Raw genomic sequence first — 23,965 nt, 5'->3', positions numbered from 1 at the left:
AATTTTAAAGTATTTTATTTTGCATTATGAAAGCATGTTGTGTATATATGGAACGCTTGTGTAACACATCACAAACACAACATATAAAACCCAACTTAATTATTAAACAAAAAAAAATTACATGATTAAAATAGTTTAAAATAAATAAGCAAACTGTTAAAAAAAATTATATATAATAATTAATTTTTTTTATTTGTTTACCCTTAAAAAAAAATTAGGAACACAATCAATAAAAATTAGGAACACCCTCAAATTAAAAAAAAAAAAAAAAATTATTTGATCTACTTTCAAGGAAAAAAAATATGAACTAAAATCTGAAAAAAAAAAAAAAAATTGTAACAGAGCAAAAGGCAAGCCCATGGATTCTTAAAAAAAATGGACGGCAAGTCCAACCAACATCAAGCCCATGGCAAGCCTAACAGTAGCAAACCCACAAATTCCCCAAAAAAAAAAAAAAAAAACCCAAACCCCAATAAAGGCTAAAGCAAACCCTAAGCTCCCAGAATTCCCTTCACAGTCCCACTAAGATCCTTCGCCATACTTATCAAAAAAAAAAAAATCCTTTGCCATAGACCTAGGCTTCATCACCTTAGCGATCTCAATGACATCGTCGAGCGAGATGTTATTGTTGTGCTTGATGTTCTTTGTCTTCTTCTAGTCGCACTCCGGCTCCTTCAGCGCCTTGATGACTAGTGCGGCGGCAGAGGGCACCACGGACACTTTGGCCTGACAGTTCTGGACCGTTAGCTTGACCGTTACGCGGAGATCGGCGATGGCAAAAGTCAAATCGGCGATGGTATTTCAATTCTCTTTCATTTTCCGGTTTTCCCTATCTCATCTCATCTATGCTCTCTCTCTCTCTCTCTCTCTCTCTCGATTCTCATAGTCTGAGTGTCTGACTTATGTGTTTAGACTTATCTTTTGACAATATAATTATATAAATTGCTTAGCTTTTCTACTTTTGTCTTCTTTTGACAATAGAAATTGCTTAGCTTTTTACTGTTTGTCTTCTTTTGACAATATAAATTGATTAGCTTTTTACTGTTTGTGTTAGTGTATGTAAATATAAAAATATGTAATTTTGTTGAAATTGCTGTTCGGCTCTTATCTCTTAGTGTGGGGGTGGATGGGGCCGTGGCATTGAATTGGGGTAGTGGTCTATGGTCCCTTAAAAGTAAGTGAATAAAAATAAATAAAAAACTATGTTAGGCAGTTTTGCAGTGGGTTGATACTTGATATACATATATACACTTTTATTGTACTAATTTTAGTTGTTGTTTTTCATTATTTAATTACATATTTATGTTTTAATATTCTAAAATAGTAATTGTTATGTAATAACTAAATGATTTGAGTGTCAAAAAAGAAAAACTAAATGATTTTTTTTATTTGAGGTTTACTTATTTGGATCAATAATTTTATGTTGTATAAGAAAATATAAATATATATTATTTTTAATTTTTTTTAGAAACCCCAAAACAGCTTGAAACGGTACATCGTAATAGATCGGTACCAAAATATTCCGTTCCACAAAACAAACCGAAACAGGGTCCAAAACGGTATTCATAACATTGCTTTCAAGCAAAAAGAAAAAGCGAAAAAAAAAATTTTGAACTAAAATCTAAAAAAGAAAAAATTGTAACGAAGAATTTGAAGAAAAAAAAATTGTAATAGGGCAAGCCCACTCAGGAACACCCTGAGAAAAATTCCTGGAGTCGCCACTGCTGAGAAGCAACCATTGAGATGCGATGATAAGGCCTCTTGAGTGCAGAAATCTACCGACTACCACCTAGTGCAGAGACAGGATAAACCTATTCCACAAAATAAGAAAAATAAATCCATAATGTACATCTATAGATGAACCATTTTCTAACATCCAAACAATATATAATCCCCCAGAATGCTTATTGAAGAAGCTAGAGAACACAAATGTTTAAAAGATTTAATCATATATTTGGCTATACTTTTTTCACTGTGCAAATTATATGTTCTTTAGATTGAGGAAGGAGAATGCATTATGACTTATGAGGCAGTATTTTAGGGGCATAAGTAACCTACATAAGACTAATATAAATATACACCAGAAGAACAATGTGGGCAAGATAATATTTCTAGAGCAACCTAAGACAAGAAATGTCATTTCAAGGCACAGAAGTACTTTCAAAATTCTGTGGTAAAAATACAAACCAGGTTCAAGGTGCTAGCTCAAGGAAGCAGAGCCAAAGCACGATCAATTCACAATATAGAAAACTGAAGGATTAACTTTAGATAGGGTAGAGTATAGACAAGATGAACCAATTAAAACAGCAAATCTTAAATCCAAATTTATTACAGGGGAATCAGAGATGCACATTCCTCTCAAAAAACATTTTACTATGATTTTGATCCAATTTTCGCTGATATATTTTATTATTTAATGATCTCCATAAGAAAGAAAGTGTAAGAGATGCTTATGAAAAGTTTATACAAGGTAAAAAACGGCATAATTACCACAAGTAGCACTCAAGATAGAGAAATTTGAAATCTGCAAAATATTATATTCTAACTCAGCAAGCTAAGCTATAGAACCTATCCTTGTAGTTTGCATAACTTTATATAATGTTATATAGAAAGATTGAATTTTATTTTGAACCAAAAGATAAAAGAAAAAACAGAAGAAGAAAATCATGACTATTCAAGCAATTGATGTATGTTTAAAGTAAATTCATGGTCAAGTGGGTACATTTTACCATAATTGTGTACCTATCAACCATAACAACTGGTGGAAACAGGATAATCAAATAAATAATTATCTTTCACATTAATATCCATTTGTCTATGAAACATGGAGTGCATATGGAACTGGACAATGACTACCATATGAGCTGCCCCATCTTAAACATCATTGAACATGTCAAGACTTACCTTGACAATTTTGGCACCAGAGTCATATGCAAACAATATCTGTAAATCACAATCAGGTTTTAAGTTTTCTTTCCAAGGAATATAGCTCAAAAGTTTTGAATCTCAAACAGAACGCTAGAAAACAAATCACTCTGAAATAGAAGTGCCCAACAAGATAAACATTATAAGAAGTCAAGTGCTTAAAGAAAAATTCTAAAAAAAATCTGTAAAAGCTTAGAAATGAAAGAGAGATTAAGTTTTGAAAGATGCCCTTACTTCTGTTGGGGTCATTACACCAGGTATGTACAAAACTTCACCACATTGGGCATCAACCATAATGTCCCGACAGCCAATCTTAGACCTCACCAGCACCGAGAAGTAGTTTGGTAGAGGCCGAGCGCGAGGATGAGCCCGGCGGCGGCGTGGCTGGAGACGGCGGCGACGGTTGGGATGGGGAGCCGCCACTGATGGATTGGAACTTGACTTGGGAGCCGCCATTGAAGTATTTATTACAATATTAATTTCCACTTCCATTATCATATGTATGGACAGACATAATTGTTTTTTTTTTTTTTTTTGATAAGGACAGACATAATTGTTATACAATATAACATGAACAATTATAAATATTGTGTGATTTAAAACTTTGGATACTTCAACTTTTCAACACCAAACTTCCGTATGGTTTAATCGTCTTCATTTTTCTTTTTTTAATGAAAGGTTTAATTGGTTTGAATTAAGTAATAGCCATTAATATATTTTTTTTCATCCAAGTTTACAAAAATTAATAAAAAATAATAAAATTTCTCTGTTCAAAAACAAAGAGGAATACCTAAAGCCTTCACAGTCAAACCCATAGGCATAGCCACTAGCCCACTAACCACTACCCATTTCACAGTTCACACCCATGTGTTGCCTTGTAATGGGCCAACTGGCCCAAGTTAAAACCACACACTGATACCCAATTGTGAGTTGTAATCCCCAACCATCGCCTAACAACCCAAAGATCCAAAATGAGGGTGCACCGTCACACTCATAAGCTTACACTACTTGTCCAGTTGTTATGTCCTTTTAATAACAAAGAAAAAAAAAAAAACAAAAAAGAGAGCAACTATTCTACTTCTTCTTTTACCTTTGAAAACTGTTATATTCATGATATTTTTACAATACTTTTATAATATGTTTTAAGTAGTAGGTTATTACTCGCTGTTATTAGAAGGTAAAAAAGTAATTTCAGTTGTGAGTTAAATTAAAATCAATAACAACCTGTCATATAGAATTTGTTACAAAGACATTGTAAAAATGTTGTAGATGTAATACTTATCTTTCATTTTTTGAGCTTCTTTAGTTTTTTAATTAACAATAAGATACACCTAATTTTACACAATGATAAGGTGTCAAGTTTTGATGAGAGCATCATTTTAGTTTTTTTTTTTTGGTTGCTAAAGTCTAAGTAGTTTTTACTTTGGTCCACTAGTATTTTTATCATACACCAATTACAATTTATTATCTTAACATGTTCCTAAATTCAATAATTTTAGTTAAAAGTTTTATAACTCATCTCGTTGACATCAAATGAACACTTTAGTTCTTGGGAGAGAGCGGAGAGGAGAGAGTTGATGAGGTGTGGGCCGAGACGGTGCTCGTGATCGTCACTGATGAGTGTTAGGATGAAGAGGTTGCTGCGTTTCTCTAAAGTGCACATGGTTGAGAGTTTGACTGAGACTTTTGCTATGAATAGTAAGTCAGTGTTTTATTACTCTATCGTAATGCAAGGGATGGCTGTCTAATTATGCTTATGCATGGGGCATATATATATAGAGAAATATCTAAGCACTAGCTTAGTGACATATCCATACCCACAGTCAAGAAAACAAAAATCGTAACACCACGTAAAGGGTCACAACTGCACAAATGGCATACTGTAATGGTGGAGATGGTGAGTGGTGGAAAAAAAGTGGCGAGTCCACGTGAAAGTGACAGAAAACCAGTCAGAGTTTAACACATAAGATAATTATGATAAAAATTGTGATATTTAATGTGGTACTAAAATTAATTTTGAGAAAAAAAAAATATATATATATATATATATTGTGGGTGTTCTTTATAAAAATGATGAAAATGATCAGCCAAGCCTGATTCTCCCAACACCAAAATCCAAATCTGCTGTAGCCATCATATCCAAAAAGACATATTATACCCTATATATCATCGTGAGGAACAATCCAAAATTTCCCACAGGTTTAGTACCTTTCTTCTATGTGGTCATATGAATCTCAGTCTCAACTTGAATTCCAATGGTATAGAGCTGGCTCCTATTCTGTTGAGCAAAATGCATAACCATCTTTGTTTACCAAAAATAAAATAAAATAAATAAATGTGTAACCATCTTTGTATGTATCGTCTAGTGCTTTTGGTACTAAGTCCAATGTTTCTCCTCTTTCTAACGAAACTTTTTTGTCACTTACCGATGTCTCGAAAGCTTGAAAAAAGCACACATGATACTCTATTTGATGGACAGAAACTAAACTATTAGTTTCTAGGTAGTAAACTTCGAATCCATGAAGGGTTCTTTAAATCCACGAGATGATATACTGAAATCCACCAAAGAAAGAATTCGACAAAAAGTCTGTATTTTATTAATAATAAAATAAAAAGTAAATTGCCTTTAGAGGCTACAATGCGTTTAAATAGTTTTAAAAAAAATAAATAAAAAATTAAAAAAAAAAAAAAAAAAAAAAAATCTAGGACAACTAGAAACCCTTATAAGGCAGTTACGAAAGAATATAAAACCCTAATTTGATTAAACAACGTTAAAAGCATGGACTTGGTTTAGGTCCAGTGCATCCATTGCACTGGACCCAGTCAGATGATGACACGTGTCTAAAAGTAGACATATGTCATCATCTCAACGGTCCAGTACTACTGGATACTGGACCTAAACCTGACCCTTTAAGCACCTAAAAAGAAGAAAATAAATGACTTAAATCTAAAATAACAAAAATAACATAAAAATACTAAAACTAAATAATTACAAAAATTAAACATTAAATTGTGTCCTACATCAGACCCCTCCACTTGAAACAAACTCGTCCTCGAGTTTATGGTGAAAATCTGATATCTTTTGCTCCAAATAAACAAATATTTTGAATGCTTTAATAATTTCATCCGGTTTTGAAATTTGAATTCTTCATAAGGTGTAGCATAAAATTTCCTTTCATCTACCTTCAATTTATTTGCAACATCAATCAACAAAGGGTTCATAATAAAATTAAAATTTTCTACTCTAAGGAAATCAACATATTATGTAGTCATCCTCAACAAATCAACTGAAACTTGGGGGTTGTGGATGATGGACTCATTACCATGTTTAACCTCAATTAGATCTTCCACAATATTCTCAATAAAATCTTCATCAAACTTTTGACAAGTGATATCTTCAATCTTCAATCTTCAATCTTCAATTCAATAAATGGTTGCAAGTCTTGATCTTTTTTAACCACTTCAAACTTTTCTTTAGAAATAGGTTGCTTCTTCTCAACCCTCAAACCCTTTCCTTTACTTGACACATGAACTTGGCTGTGATTATTTTGATTTTGTGGTTGACCTCTCATGTTTTAAACATATTGCTTTTTATATGAATATACAGATTTATAATCAACACTTATATAATCTAGTATATCATAATGGAAACCATAAATCAATTAATACCTTTTTCATTCCTTGCCAAGAGCAGATTGGATGCATACCTCACCGCTTTCTATTGATTTGAATGTCTTCCCACCATTCCTATACTTCATTGTCCAATTTATTAGATGCAAGTCGTACTCTTTCTTCATCACAAATCTTCCAAAAATTAAAATACTCTTCCAAATCAAGAAGTCAATCAATAAAATCCAACTTGCACATATCTCCATCAAGGAATGAAATTTTTTTGTAGTTAGGAGTACATCTTTAAATATATTGATCATTTTTGTTATGAGATGATTTCCTAACAAGAAACTAGCAATCATTTGCTTAATTTCACCTATAATTTGCTGACATTTTTCATGAAATTGTTGATTCTCATCACGAGCCTCCTCACGAAACTTTAGGAATTCAACCCTAGTGAGGATTGTGTTGTCAACGTCGTTGTTGTGGTGGTCACCGTCTCACCGATTAGCCATCAGACCAAAATATGTCAAAACTCTGATACTAACTGATGTCGCGGAAGTTTGAAAAAAACATACACAATGCTCTCTTTAATGAACATAAACTAAACTATTAGTTTCTAGGTATTTTATTAATAATAAAATACAAACTGAATTGCCTTTGGAGGCTACAATGCATGTGCATTTGGCAAAAATTATTTTTGCCAACTTATTTTACTATTTAGCTTATCTTTGCTGCTATTCATAAGTCTCACTGCACTTTTTGGTACTATTTATGAGTTTCACTAAACTATTTCAGCTAACTTCTACCTTTATCTACAGTACTTTCAGCAAAAAAATTTCAATTTCAGCAAAATAAGTGAATCCCAAATGAACACTGCATTTAAATAGTAAAAACAAAATATAGGTAACTAGAAACTCTAAGATGGCTACAAAAGTATATACAACCCTAATTTGACTAAATAACATTAAAAACACCTAAAAAGAAAAAGATAAATAACATAAACCTAAAATTACAAAAATTACATAAAAATACTAAAATTAAATAATTACAAAAATTAGATATTAAACCGTGTCCTACATCACTTATCAAAACAACAAAAAGTCCTTATCCTGTTACCTTCGAGAGCTTGAACTCTTGGCCAAAACAAGTTTAGCCGAGAAACCTTGTAGAGTGTAGACATCAACTTAAAGCTTTATAATTAAAAAAAAAAAAAAAAAAAAAAAATTTACAACTTAAAACAAAACTTTTGTCATCATTTCCTCCATTTATGATTAAAATCTGTACTATACAGATGATGCAAATATTTCCCTTATTCTGGATAATGTAGGATAACTTAAAATTAGTATTGCAAAAAAAATATTTGGCATAATTTTTGCATTATTGTCCAAACTCCAAAAATGATTTCTTTAATAGAAGCTAAGTGGTGTGAAATTAGTGATTGGAATGCAAACAAAGCCAAGTACCCAAGTAAATGATTCACCAAGAGAGCACAAAAGTAGCATAACCCAACTACCCAAGTACAAAAGAAGCTTACAAGAGATTCGCCAACAGTTTGAAAGAAAATTACAAAGACCATGCTACTCAAAGATACTGCTCATGTCTGCCATCCACTCAAACAAAGGTCCAAGGAATGAGAGTTTCAAGTCCAAAACTGAAGTTTCCACATTTTGAAACTCTTGAGCATTTCTCTTTCCAAATACACCACTTGAGAATGCATTCCAAATGTCTACTGTAATGTTGACTTAACCAACCTTACCAACAAGCTAATAAATCAGTTCAAAGTTCAATTTTTAGCTCTTCAGAGTAGATATCCAAGGGTACTCTGCCTGGTTTTATTCATAGTCATCAATCTGCAAAAATATGAAGAAAAACTGAGTACAAATAATGATAATGGTGGTTGTGATGACAACAATAATAATGAAGACAATGATAATGAGCATAGTGCCAAAAATATTTCAAAATTTAACATAACAAAGATATGATCATGTAGGTCTCAGTTTCCTAGCAGTATAGATATGAATCAGCTCCAAACCACAGTCCATGTTATTTTTAGCATGTCAGTTGACAAACAATGAAGGGCTACTTTAGGTTCAAGAAAAAGCACACAAAGTGAAGACAACAATGAAGGGCTGATCTTTTACCTCAATAGTTCTTGCATTTTTTTTTTTTTTTTTTTGATAAGTAAAAATTTTATTGATCTCAAAAATGGAACACCTTAGTACACAGGGAGTGTACAAGGGATCAAACAATCAAGAACAAAAATTACAAGAATCTAAGAAATCAAGAAAGGATGAATAGGATTGGTTCCGCAAAGCAGCCAACCAATCCATTAAAGTGCTAAAGAAAAATAGCTTCAAGTCTGATGTGGATCTCTCCTTATCTTCAAAGCACCGACTATTTCTCTCCCTCCAAAGGCACCATAATAAGCAATGGGGAACCATAAGCCATATAGACCCATTGCGATGACGGCCAAAACTGCCTTGCCAACATGCAAGAAGCCCCACTACAGATTGCGGCATAACCCAGCTCACTCCAAACAACCCGAACACCATAGCCCACATATCCATTGCAACCGGACAATGCAGAAAAAGATGATCAACTGATTCCCCATTACACTTGCACATGTAGCACCAGTCTAATATCCAAACCTTCCTTCTTCGTAAATTGTCAATCGTTAAGCATTTCCCTAAAGCAACAGTCCAAACAAAGAAAGCTACTCGAGAAGGGATCTTCTGCTTCCAAATGCTTTTCCAAGGAAACTTTTGGGGCTTTATTCCTGATGCTTTATTCCTGATGTAGGTGATGCAAAGGAAACTTTTGGGGCACTTGTAATGCAATTAGTTTAGCGTGCTCCTTTTCTTCCTGCATGACACAAAAATCAGTCAGAGGTCATGCCATTAATGGACAAAAACATTATCTACCATATGGGATGTTCCTCAAAATCACACATAATCTTTTCCCTGGCCCCATGTCTGATATGTATGCAATGTATAATAGATTTTTTTTTTTTGGGGAAAGCTGAGAGTCCAAGCAGTCAAAGTTCATTGCATACCATATGCGACTTTTTTTGTTGTTATTTTGGTGGATCAAAAAGGAAAGGAAGCTACACATTCAGAACAAGTTGGATCAGAATCCATGAATCAATTAACACAGAAATGGTCATTATTCCAAAATCAAGGATCAAAGTCAAAGCATCATATAGTTGAACTGAACCAAGTCAACCAACCTAGTCGTAAATGGGGTCGGTCTGGTTTGCAGGCTGAAGTGCTTTATTCTATTTTTCGTTTGTGTGAATCGAATTAAACCTGGTACTTTTTGTGAGGAAGCTTTTATCAAGATGGACAATTTAAACATATACTAACTAACAATATACCTTGATAAATGGAAATGATTTAACTTTATGATGGCCATAAGTCATCATCATGCTTTTTAAATTTTCCACAATTACACTGGGAGAAACTGAGGACAGCAACATGAAAACAAAGGATTTTGATTCATGGTTTCTTGACCACAAAGAAGCTCATGAGAAAGAGATATGAAAAAAGAAAAACAAAATTTTCACTAACTAAATTTAGTTGCACAAAAGCATCTTCTAACACAATACTGATATGAAGTTATCAAAGTTAATTTAGGCAGGAGAAACATGAATATTAATGAGTGAAAACCTATTATGGTGGCAACTAAGGTAGATTTTCAAGCCACTCTGGGATTACTAAAATGGTAATTGACCTATTTATGTAGAATGTTAGCAAAACCAATAATCTGCTACTCAGAAATTATATGCCACACATTTTTCTTAATTTATACGTAGGTCATCAATTCAGCATTGGATTTTAAAAAAATGAAATTTCTGTCTGCATTCAAACATAAAATCCATATCACACATTGATGAAGAAATATTTTGCCTACAATTTCGTGGGTTAGCAGTTATGACTTTAAAGGTTTGTCATGACAAGTGTACCTTTTAGATCCAGCATATCTGGTTTAGAACAAATCGCATTCATTTTATTTAGTCTAGTATTTCTCACTCTTTATTGATCTTTTAAAATTTTGAAGATAGTAGCATTGGCAACTTCAAACAAAGGCTACAGCTATAATAGTCTAGCAAAGACAAAACCAAGCAAAATCCATAGACAACAAAAGATCTCACCATTCTAATGCTTCATTGCCTTGCAAAGCTGCAAAGTGTGCAAGTCGACATATTTCATTGAAATTATTTTGACTAATTGCCTCCTTGGGTGATATATTCTCTGACTGAATCTGTATCAGATTAGAAAACAGATAACATCACATTGCACACAGAAAATAAGAATATAAAACATATCAACTTGACAAATATTTCTGAACATAATGTCTCTTTAAGTTCTCCAAAAACACATATTCCAAGAATACTGCACGTGTGAATTTCAATCTATGAAAAGTACACATGAATCAAGACAATGTTATTTTATGCATGATTTTCATTTATTTGAAGGGCTGATACACGCATTTAATTTTTTTTTTTTTTAGTTTGAAAGAATTCCCAATAAATGTCTTAGCCATGAGAACAATTTAGATAATGGAGGGATATGAATACAATTCCCAGATTCAAAATCATCTCTCTTTCTTATACTTGGATCCAGCATTTATTGCATTTTTGGCATCCTCAACATTTAAAACAGTCCCAACCTGCAGGATGCTTAATATTTTTCAGAAGTGAGAAAACTCTTGCAAAGCAGTACTTGCATAGATATATATATATATATACATATATATGGAACCTTTCTATGCCTTCTCTTGATTGAAGATGGAACAGTAAAAACATTCAAAGTCCGTTACGAAGATAGTTTTTGATAGTCCTCCAAGTAGTTATGACCTATTCTTATTTCACAGATAGTAAATCAAAATTGGGCTCTCTAGATATAATTATCTATGGTATGTCAGCAACAAACAAACCCATCCACATGCATCCAAAACCAGATGGTGAACTTAAAATTGCATCTAGTTGGATTTACATGAAATGTGCCTAAAGATAATATCTAAAAGGAGCAATTTATTATAGCATTTTGTCAGATAACTAGTAATTAAGCTAATTAGCTCATCATGGATCATTATAAATCAAGCTCACATGTTCATATAACATCCAACAAATGAGAAACACCAGTCTAATGTCCTTCCAAACAAGCACAGAATTTGTCCATAGATCATGCACAGATAACTATGCCGACAAGCATAGACTTTAGCAAGGATTTTTGTCAAGCACAGTCAATTTGAACGTAAATGATATATTAAGAAATTCAAGAGGAGCTAGGAAGAGAATTACTCCTAAGGTTGTAGTAGGATGCTCCTGCACCAGCTGCTGAAGAACCTATGCAAAAGAGAAGAAAGCACATTAACTCTCAAGCCCAAGAAGCCAATTGCATTGGGGAATTGGAAAAGATTGCATTTTAAACAACCTCAAATACACCTGGGGTAGACATCACAGTCTCCAGCTACATATCAAGAAAGAGAAACAAATCAGAAACCATCTTTCATATAATCATGGACTACTGCAACTAATTGCAGAATAAGAATAAATTACCATTGTATTTCTTTATAAAATGATTAACATAAAGCGAACATTTCACCAATCAACAATGCAAAAATTTCCCAAGAGACCTTAAGTAACGGCAAGAATCTAACCAATCAAAATCCATAGATTAAGGGATAAGCAATGTGGGTGCAATAAGTTCTTCTAGACTGTCCAAAACAATGCAACTGAATCAACTTTTAAGATTATAAAAGCTACTTACTTAGTTAATATTTATATAATAAAAGTTGGGTCTTAGAAGTAATGATTGTTACACGTGTGATACATTAATTATTAAGATAGTTTACTTGACATAAGACTCTAGTTCAATTTATGAAAGAGATGAAAGAAAAATTTGTAAAAAAAAAAAAAAAAAAAGACTCACAAGTCATAACTGAGATGCCACCACTAAGTGCAGCACGTGCAACTTTCAGTGCCAGCTCTGCGCTATCCAAAAGGAGAAAAAAGATACAGTAACTAAGCCATTAATAAGAGTATAAGACAACAAAACAGTCCCTAAATATAATATTAGAGAGAGAGAGAGAGAGAGAGAGAGAGAGAGAGAGACCTGTTGGCACGAAGGCAAGCTATGACACCAGAACTGTGAATGTGTGTCAAGGTTTTGAGAACAGAGTGCTGAGTAGAAGAATAGCAACAAGCCCTCAGCCAAGGCGGAGGCGGTGGCGGTGGCGGTGAGCTTTGAAGCCAAGTGCAGCTGCACATGCTGCTGAGGGTGAGGCTTGTTATTGCAATATCCACTCGCCTTTGCAAAGACAACAATGAGAAGGAATAAAAAAAATTAATTAGTAATTTTTATTGGCAATAATATATGTAATAAAAAAACTCAATCCAATCTAACAATGAATTGTACACGACTAACAATGAATGTCTACATTGGTAGACCTCAATCTTTGTTCTGCTTTTGACAAAAACAATGTCTCCAAAATAAAAAAATAAAAAGTCTGAGAAAAGAAAGAATTCATTCAGCAATCATCCCATCAAAAACAGTAATTAAACCATTAGTTATTTTTTAGAATGAAGTTGAATAGTTTTAGAAGTTGTTCAAAATATAAAAAGCAGTAGTTGAATTTGAATTTGGGATTATAAAAGATAGATGGATAGATGCATACCTGAATAAATTGTTTTTTCTTGTTGGATTATTTGGGACAATCTTCACTGTTTCCTTCGTGTAGCCGTAAGAGGGGACAACCAGAAATATATGACTCTTTGGGGAGATCGGGAAACGGGGGCATGGAAGTCAGGTTGGGGCAACTCCGAATATATAATTCCGAAAGAGAAGGAGGAAATGATGGAAGTAAGAGATGGTGTGGCTCATTCCTCCACCATCCCTTCAGTTTTGGGCATCCCTCTATAAATAGAAAAAATAAGGATGGGAAGAATGGTGTTTTTGAAGAAGAAGAGGAAGTACCCAACACGTTACTAACACTGTCTTCATCTGAAATGTATTCAAGTGCTTCCATTTGCCTAAGATTGACAGACTTGAGAAAAGGAAGTTGATTTAACGGTGGGAGGTGCTGCAATCTCCTATTTCCATATAATTCAAAACTAACAAGATTAGTGAGAGAAGAGACCCAACTTGGAATTCTCACACCCATATAAAACTGCAATTCCAACGCTTTGAGATTTGGAAGAGCCCTTCCAGTGACATTTCATCATAACATTCAGTTTCTCCATCATCCCACCGTAATCTCAGCTCTTGAAGATGTTGTTTCTGCTTCATATTTGTGGCTTTACATTCCACCATGTCATCTTCTCCATGTCCCAATTTTCTAATGAATAGACTTCCTCCCAAATTGCTCAGCTCCTTCAATTCACTTAGCCCACCACCAAACCTAGCTTGTTTTTTCTTAGACCAAATACCTGAGCTAGCCTTGGAACCTTCTTGCCACACGACAAATAATGGTAGTATCTCAAGAGAAGTAAATTGGCCAAGTCCAAGGGGCATATGCGTCAATTTGTCACATCTACGAACGTCTAAATGCCTAAGATTGACCAACTTCTTAAGGCCCCACGGTAATTCTTTAAGTGATTTACAAGAATAAAGTTTCAGCGTCTGCAAGTTTAGCAGCTTGGTAATGGAATTAGGGAGAACTACAATATGTTCATTTCCAGAAAGATCAAGATATCTTAAATGATTCAATTCTCCAATTGAATGGGGCACTACATGTAGCCCTAAACAACTTAAATTCAACATGCGTAAATAATTGAGATTTGAAATGAGTGCATTACAAGTTAGGTTACCTAACTTCCCCCCTACACTAGCTGCAAGAACTGTTCGTATCTTCATTCCTTTAACCTTGAAAATTGAAAGTTTCCTTGATGAATCTTCAAGATCAAATGATACATGATGAACTTTTTTACCATTGTACTCCCCACTCGAAGTTAGCACGATGCTCTCCCTTCCAGCCACAAGAGTTGCAAGATCATGCATGAGATCGTGCATTTTGCAATATAATATATTGTTATATTCATCTTTTTTTACATCTTGAAAAAACCATCTCCAAAGTAATACCATAAAGTACTCTCGGCCTACATCCTCAACACGTCGCTTTGAATTTGATAACTTAATAAAACCTTGTGCCGTCCAAAGATTAATCAATGTTGTTACACGAATCTCGTAATCTTTTGGAAACAATCTACAATAAGCAAAACATTGCTTTAAATACGATGGGAGATGATCATAACTCAATTTAAGCGTTGATAAAATATCATTTTCTTTTTCTTCTTCTTGAGTGATTTCTAAGAGAAGGCAACTTCTAAAGTATCTCCAGTCATTTTCTGAAGCTTTGGTGCTTAGCAAGCTTGCTATCGTCCTTATGGCGAGAGGTACCCCAGCACACTTTCCATTAATCTCTTTTCCCAAACTTATACGGACTTCATTCTCTTGTAGTTTACCTTGTTCAAATGCCACTTTTACAAAAAATTTCCAAGCCTTTTCTTCAGGTAGGCCTCTTAGAGCATGGGATTGAGCCGCTCCTAAGATCCTCGCTACACGTTCTGAGCGTGTGGTCACTAATATCCTACTTCCCCTTGCACCACATATTAACAAATTTTTCAAGAGAAGCCATTTATTATTGTTCTCGTTCCACAAATCATCCAGGACAAGCAAGTATTTTTTTCCATTAAGTTCTTCTCGAAGCTGATTTTGCAAGATCTCAAGACTTTCTTCATGCTTCCTCTTTGTCAACTGTTCTAAAATTTCTTTAACAATCCGTTGTCCAACAAAGACATCAGAGACACAAACCTAAAGTTTTATCTCAAATTTTGTTTCAACATCTTCGTCATTGTATACCAATTGAGCTAGTGTCGTCTTGCCCAATCCTCCAAAACCAACAATTGGAATGATGGAAATATATTCTCTACAACATTGTCATCAAAAAGACGTTCCATAATCTCTTTCTTATCATCCTCTCTCCCAATAACTTCATCTTCGAGTACAAAAGAATAAGTTTCTGTGTCCCCCCTATTCATGACTTGTGGCTCATCCAAGCTTGGAATAAAGTGAAAAGCCTCCTTATCTTTTGCAATGGCATTTAGTTTCTCCCTAATTGCCTTTATTTCATGACCCATCTTAGGACTAAAAGCAAGCGGGTTTGAAAGGCGTACCTTCTTTGTCATCACTTTGCGGCGCATAACTTCGGTGGAGCAATCATCTAGCAAATCATCAGCATCATGGAGGACATCTTTGAGCTTACTGAGCCAGTCTTTGATCTGATGGCTATGAGAACTCTGCTTTTCTGCATCCAGAAGTAGTGCGGATTGTGGAGACTGTGTCGGTTAGATATCCAATCTCAGTTTCAACACTAGAGGCCAGTTTGACCTCTTCAACAATGATAGAGCCCAGCAGTTGAAGGACGTTCCCTGCAAGATCGAACAAAGCTCCTTCCGCCATAGTTTTTTCTTTCTTTCAGGAATTGTAGATGGGTTTGTGGAGTAATGAAAGTGATGAGAGATAGCTGTGGTAGCAGAGAGATACAGCTAGCCTCAATAATTATGCCCAGAGAAAAAGTTGTTTTTTATTGTAAAACTTTAGACAGCTTTTTCTCTTTTCCTTTAGCTAGGGTCGTGTTATTGGAAACCGAGTGTGTGAGTGGAACGCAGTTAGCAGCTGTAGCAAGCAGTAGTGTGAAAACAACATTTCTAGATTCTTGACGGCGGTTTGGTACAGGAGTTTAAATAATGTTGTTTAAATATTTTTGATATATGTGTAGATAAAAAAATATATAATGTTGTTTAAAATATGAAAATGTGTGTTAGAGTTGAGCTATCAAACAGGTCGTAAATCACTAGTGGCTAAAATTAAAAAAAAAAAATTATAACTTTTAGGATTTAAATGAATCAACCAACAACAGGTCGTTCGATAGAAAAATTTGAATAATGTTATTTGAAGTTTTTTGAAATATGTGTAGTTGAAAAAGTAGGTGAAAATATATGTAATATTATTTAAAAACTTAAAAGAATAGTTTAAACTTGTTTACCAAACAAGCCATTAAGAATAGTAGAATAGCTGTGGATGTGTCTTGCTTAGAATATTGATGGCTATGGCTATGGATGTGTGACACATGTCTTTCTTTCTCAACCTTTTTCTCTTTTCCCTTTGATGGAGTCTGGTATCATTTACAAATTGTGAGTGTGAATGCAAATGTATCAAGCAATAATGAAACAACATTTCTAAATGAATTTTGCTAATGTGTGTTCTAAGAGCACACAATAATTTTTATTTTTAATAAATTTTTTTTTGAAAATTAAAAAAAGTAGTAACAGCTTTTTTAATTCTTGAAAAAATATTTTAAAAAATGGATAGTTTAACCAAACCCTTTCTAAATTTCAAAAGCACGCAGCTAAAAAAAAGTTAAACTTTTTTTTATAATTTTTTTAATACTAATAGGATTTAAATGAATAGAGCCATTTTCTTTATCTGAAATTAATCAAAGCTGTAGAGTCCAGCTCAAACTTAAGCTTATTTTAATCGCTTAAACAGAGTTCAAATATAATAACATGTTCATAATAACATTATGCTTGATTTTTTTTTTTTTTATATCAAAGTATGATGCTTGATTTAAGTATATATTTATGTACATAGGTTTCTAAAATTAAAAAACAAATATATATATATATATATACTTGCATAAAATCAACTTAAATATATTTAAGATTTAATTGAATAAGTGTATAAACAAGTTCATAAGGTCTTACAAAATTCTTTTAGCCATTTTTATAAATTGTTGATTTGGAGAGTGATTATTTGTAAGTAAAAAAGTGAAGATATTAGTGGGCTCAAATGATAACTTGTAAGAAATTGAATGCACCAAAGATGGAATATTTGTTTTTAGCATGATAGCAATAATAAGGTTTTGAAAGATAATGAGAATATTTTTACTGTCCAATCTATTAATTAACATAGCATTGCATTATTGCTATTTCTATAGAATTGCTTCTTCCACATTCATTCTTTCCCCATCAATTAATCCCTACACTGTATGTAATTGTTCTAATTCCACAGTTACGGAGAGAGAGTGTCTGTGTACGATTGACGAGCCTTTGTTCTAATTTCTAGCTTCACCCTTGTGTGCATTATATATGTGTATATTAAAACAAGTTTCATATAATTTTAAACATACTGAATATCAACCAAAACTGTTTCCAATTAGAATCTAGAAAAATTGGATATCAAAAAGAGTTCAAAATTGATATGATTTTATTCATGTTCAATTTAAATGAGAACTGAATCTACTCTATGTTCTATGGTGAATAGAAAGAACTAATGCTGAAATTTTAGGTTTGATAATGAGAAAGAAAGGATAACTTATGGTGGAATGGAATTCAAATGGGGAAAAGTCTGCTAATATTGCGCTGCCATGTCTACTAAACAAGTTTTTTTTTTTTTTTTTTTTTTTTTTTTTTTTTTTTTTTAAATATGCATGGCAAGTTGTCCTGCATGCACACAATCACCAAAAAGACGTAGAAAAAGATAGGTCTTAGAAGTAAAATATTGTTAAATAATTAACTACTGAGGTTTTGTTACGTATTGGTTTTTTCTGAGCAAGTTCTCCTCCATACACACACTCACCAATTGAACCTGTAGGGTCTGTTTTTGTAACCCAAACCCAAAAGATGTGAGTTAAAGGCCCAACGAACCAAGGACAATGAATTTGTAGAGAGTGGGCAAAAGAGCTGGGCTGGTTATGAAGTAAACAATGGTTGGCTAGGTTACTTGTAGTGATGATAACATGAAATAATGCTTGAACAACTCCATAAATGAATGTCCGAAGAGGTGTTTTATTAAGTGAACAGTGGTTACAACATTCAGAGCTACAGTAAAGCTTTTCTCTCTTTTTCTCTAGTCCCCTCTTTATCAGGGACCCTTCTTCTTTATATAGCACCCTTTTCCATCATCTCCATCATCCACCTGTTCTTCATCCGCGTATCTACTTGAGTACATGTCACGTCATGTGCTTACTTTAGTTCTTTGTGAGTGGCGGTAACTGAGATTACACTGTTCAGGGGTCTTCTCCACATAAATGCGGCTAGAAAAGCTGCTGCAGCGCATTAAATACGGTGGTGGCAGCCTTTCCTTTAGATATCTCATCGTTCTGATCATCTCCAGACCTACCCAGAACTTATCATCATCATTGGGATCGCTAGGAAGATTATATAGACCTTCCACACGTTTGTTTGATCAAGGCTATTTGTGGTCGAGGAGTGAGACATCTTCGGACTAGTAGTGACCTCTTCGGACGGTACTCCCCATCTACTTCTGGGCTTCCTACCTTTAGATGGGCCGTCCCCACCCAACTATTGCTCCTCAGAAATATAATACTTCTTAACCCGGTACCCCAGGCCCATTAAGTAGCTCTGGGTTTTTACCCCCCACAACAGCCCCTCAAAATCTTAATTTTTCCCTCGCATCCGAAGAGAAAAAATGGGATTTTGACCTGTCATGGAATTAAGGCTTGAAAACGGACAAAAATTCGGCCTGGTACGTGTGTAGGTATAGATGCGCGCGCTCAATCATTGCTGCTGTTGTTTTCCGTATTCCCAAAGCGCTACATTAATTACTCCAGGGGGCGCCTTGTCCTTTGCATCCAACGGTGGGCTGTTGAATACTTCCTTAACTTTTCCAGTTGTCATAACTATAATACAATTCATTTTCATTTTTGAAAGCCTAATAGAGAGAACCCTCAAAGACCACAATATAGCAGTAGTCTTCCTTTGCACTTTCCAACTCTAACAACCCCTGAAAACACATTGAAATAATACACCAATCCAATTGCCTTTCTTAGACTTTGAAGCTTCAATTAAGACCAAGATTTACCAAAAATAGAAAAAAGAATCCCTCCGTGTCAATGCTGCTGTTGTCCGTGTTTCCCAGCAACTCTCCTTCCAAATGAACTACATCAAGAATTCCAAATGCACTAAATCAAACTACATAAATATAGCATTCTCATAGACACCACCTCAAAGACAATAGGTCAGCATAAAAAGTTTCCTCCTCAAAGACAATATGGTCAATAATAAAAGTTTCATTCTCCTTCCATAGGCATCTAATGATCCTCTATTTCTAATTTATAACCTAGCTTACGTCAAAATAACTCTGCCTCCTCCACAATAAGTCAATAACACACCAAGGGAAAGGTACACTCCAATAAGAAATTGAACTATTAATTAAATTTCATACTTGGTTACTGTGCTTGGTTGTGCCCCTTTTTAGTGCTTTATTGCTAAATCTCTTATGATGGAATAAGAAGAAAAAGAAGTAATTGAACTATTAGACATATTGAACTACAATGAAAAATGCAATATTTTTCATGTCAATGTCCAATAGTGTTAATTAATTGGTATGACAATAAACTAATTATTGAGTATAGTCAGTCAACCAATTACTTAAATTTGAAAACAATTTACAGAAAAGCAAAAGTACTAAGACAATATTGAGAAAGCTAATGTTTGATCTATGATAAAAATAAGTGGCAAAGTGCAGATAAAAGAGCAAAACACTACAATATGCAGCATGCATGTAACAAAAAGTTGCGGTAGTCACGTCAAACCAAAATATTAAATCAAAAGTTTAAGAGAATGGCAAAGAGATGGTGGTTTTCAAAGATTATATTATATACCCATCTGATAAAAAGAGGAAAATAAAATAAATCAGAGGAAATACCTTGAGCATAGCCAGGAAGGATGAATGGTACGATCTAATTTTGGATCCAAAACATAAAGATATAATACTTGAAGCAGATTAGAATCAGTGGAGGAAGAAATGCATTTTAACGTTCAATACTTTCTTATTCTCTGTGTTCTAGGGTTTTATTTTTTCAAATAAGAGCAGTTGCAAACGAAAATTTTAAATATATACTGCAAAAACCTTGACAACAATGGTTGAAAAAAAAACATGGGCAGCGAAAATATAAAGAGGGGAAAATATTTCAACAAAAAATTAATAAAAGCATAAATGAAATGATAGAGCATTATTTTTTTTGGCAACACATAAATCTATGTTCTTCAGCATTAAATCGATCCATGAAGATCTCCAGAGATTTCTATTTAGAGCGAAAACTTTTATTCAAAATGAATTTAACCTAAATATCCAAAAGGAAAAACCAAATCTTACATAGATAACTGATTTTAAAAACCATTCTAACCCAAATTCCTTACTCAAAACTGAATCTAAACCAAAACTTGAATGCAATCCAATACAATCCAAATACCCAGACCTAAATCATATTTAAACCCAAATTTAAAGAACCAAAAAACAGAGACTAACCGGTGGAGGATACGGGATCTGATGGTGGCAGAGGCTGACTGTCTTCTTAGATTCTCTTTCCACTCTCTATGCCGGCCGTACGAATCTCCACTGTGTCGCAATATCGCAAGGTTTTTTTTTCTCCTTCCCTTTCTCTTTATCGCAGTATCGGCAGAGGCAAAAAAAAAAAAAAAAAATTTTTTTTTTTTTTTTTTTTTCTGTCTTAAGCAGTTAATTTCCTTTTAAACCAAGAGGGCTCTAAACATTGTTTTAACGTAGTGATATTTATCGCTTTTAAACATACTGTAACGCTGCCAATCAACATAATGTATCGCTTTTTAAAGTGGAACATGCCTGAATTTTAGATAGCCAATTATTCTATTTGTCACCACTTCCTTAATCATAGGAATTAACTTTCTCTCAACTTTTGCTTATATATATATATATATATGATATTAAATTCTATAAGGATGAGGTGTAAAACATAGGTTTTACACCATCCAATAATTGATTGCCACATCAGCATTTTATTTAAAATTCAATACATCATATCACACCTAATAACATCTCAATAAATTCCCAATTTGGTTGGATTTATATATGGTTATATGAATTGATTGTGTGTGATTGTATTTATTCTTAAATATGTGATAAGATGATATGGCATATTGGGATTGGAGGGGTAAAACATGGGTTTTACACCATGTCCTTATAGAATTTAATCTCATATATATATATATATATATAGATATAAATATAGACTAGCATTATGCCCGTGCGATGTACGACTTAATCAAAATTCATATGTAGATAATTTTAAAATTAATTTATTTAAAATTAAATAATAAAATAGAAAATAAAAATAAATGAATATTTTCCTTTTAAGTTATATAATGAATGTGTATTGTGTGAGACTAAAATAACAACAACAACAACAATAATAATAATAATACCCAAAATGAGATGAATACTGTGGGGCCAGAAAATCGGCTGTCCTTGGCTCGCTTCAACCCAGGCCCAAACGGCCCATGCCGAGGACGCATGATGGGTCCGAAGATGACCCTATCCTCGGTTGTCCGAGACCTCAGTACGATGAAGGGGCAAGCCCTGGGCGAACCGTCACCTTGACATTGAATACACTTACCTAACCCTTCTGGCCACATTAATGGGGATGTAACCCCTTGACAGAGCAACATCGATCAGGGCGAACCACTGGAGCATGGATATGGCCTCTGATGGGACGGACGGTCAGAAGGGAGGCCAATAGATGATCAACAGGAGGAGGAATAGAGGGATATATAAGAAAGGTGAGCAAAATGTAAAAGGAGGAGGTTTTTAGGGGAGGAGAGGGGAGAAAGAAAAAGCTTTCTTGGCCATGGGCCGAGGAGCATCCCCCAATTGTAAATAGTTCTAAGTATTTTTCANGTGGGCTTGATAGCCTCGGCCCATCGGGTAGCAGGCCCAAGGCCCATGCCGAGGAACACTGACTATTCAAGGCTAAATTGGGGAAAGCCTCTTTTCCCAATCCACGCCGAGAACCTCCTCATCCTCGGCCTGACAAGGGTGATTTTCGGGAAAGACCAGGCCCAAAGTAAGCTGTCACCTTCGCATTTAATACATTCACCTAACCCCCCTGACCGCATTAATGGGGATATAACCCCTTAGCAGTGCAATGTTGATCAGAGTGAACCACTCGAGTACTAATAAGGCCTCTGATGGGACGGACGGCCAGAAGAGAGGCAAATGAATGATCAACAGATGGAATAAGGAGATAGGAAGATGAAGACTATATAAGGAAAGCAAGTAAAGTAAAAAAAAAAGAGGGGGGGAGAAAGAGAAAAAAAAGGCCTCCTCGGCCATGGGCCGAGGAGCATCCTCCCAGTTGTACAGAAACTCTAAGTATCTTTTTATAAATGAGAGTTCATGCTTGATGAACGACGGCCAGCGCCTAAACCTTTAACTCACTCTCTATAAATTTATTGTTTGGGCTTATTGGGCTGAAAACCCATTCATACTCAGGGTCAATCCAAACTGAGTCCCTACAGTTAATATATGAATTTTTCTTTTTATTAGATTGTGTAATTTATACTTCTTAAGAAATACTCTGAAAAAATTTACTGGAGATCTCGAAACATAAAAGATAAAATTAAGAGCTTTTTGGGAAGAATAAGGATTTGTTGCAAACTAAGTTGCGGCAACTCCTATAAAAATGTACACATATCAACACCTTAAATAGACACCTATTTAGACTTATATTTAAATGAAAATTTCATTGTCAAGATTAAATTTTTTACTAAATGACTACTTAACACGTGCATTTTGCTCAAGTTGTTACAACTTAAGGAAAAGAAATCTACATTTTACTTTTCATGCTTAATGCTTTATTAATCTAAAAAAATTTCGCTTTTTAGTTTTAATTGTAATTTTCCGAACGGTCATAACATTAAATGTGTTTCCATTAAAAGCTCTGCTTTACAAAAGCTCTATAGTTAAAACTCTGGGACAGTAGACCTTAAGTACAACCTCCCAGAACTTCTAGTAGCTTTTAGGTGGTGGGCGTCATAAATCAATAAATACCGTGCACCAAGAATTTAAACTTAGATTCTTAGAACATTGCTCCAATCAAACTAATCTAATGGAAAAAGTTAACGAATATTTTGATTTAAAAAATATTTTTTTAAAAATTTTACAAAGAAAAGAAAAAAAAGAAATTTTTTTTTTTTATAAAAGTGATATCAAAATTTTTCTAAAATTGTCAAAATAAGAGTAAAATTTTTTTGTATATAAAAAAAAAATGTCATTCTCTTTAATAAACCTTTTTTTTTTTTTTCGGAGCAAATCTCTCTAGCAAACCTTTGGGCTTATGCATGGGGCACCCCTTTGAGCTTTCTCGCTAAGTAGTTTGGCTAATTGGCCCTATACTAATCACTTGAACATTTTAGGAGCCAATATATTGACTTTCGGGAAATTTATCTTTCTTTTAATGATATCTTGCGTGATCGTTGCATATAATTTGTACGCAGTTGGGCGCCACCTTATGGCCAGGGTGGTCCCAGGACCACCCTGACCTAAAAAAAAAATTATATATATAATAATTTAAAATTTTATATTTATTT

The 23,965-nt window shown here is 33.9% G+C and overlaps 1 protein-coding gene and 1 pseudogene across 1 annotated transcript; both read right to left on the bottom strand.

The window, feature by feature from the left end:
* Positions 1-1,599: 1,599 nt before the first annotated feature.
* Positions 1,600-16,184, bottom strand: LOC112010349 (uncharacterized; annotated as a pseudogene).
* LOC112010342 (putative disease resistance protein RGA3) lies at positions 13,692-15,998 on the bottom strand. Its single transcript, XM_024042694.1, has 3 exons — positions 15,927-15,998; positions 15,422-15,874; positions 13,692-15,350 (listed from the first exon to the last, which is right to left on the bottom strand). Exons 1-3 carry the CDS (start codon positions 15,996-15,998, stop codon positions 13,692-13,694), a joined length of 2,184 nt encoding a protein of 727 aa, XP_023898462.1.
* Positions 16,185-23,965: the final 7,781 nt, after the last annotated feature.

The sequence above is a fragment of the Quercus suber genome, unplaced genomic scaffold (genome assembly GCF_002906115.3).
Source record: "Quercus suber isolate HL8 unplaced genomic scaffold, Cork oak 2.0 scaffold_151, whole genome shotgun sequence".
Taxonomy (NCBI): domain Eukaryota; kingdom Viridiplantae; phylum Streptophyta; class Magnoliopsida; order Fagales; family Fagaceae; genus Quercus; species Quercus suber.
Note: the sequence above shows the minus strand (reverse complement) of the source record. Positions and strands in the feature narration are given on the sequence as shown.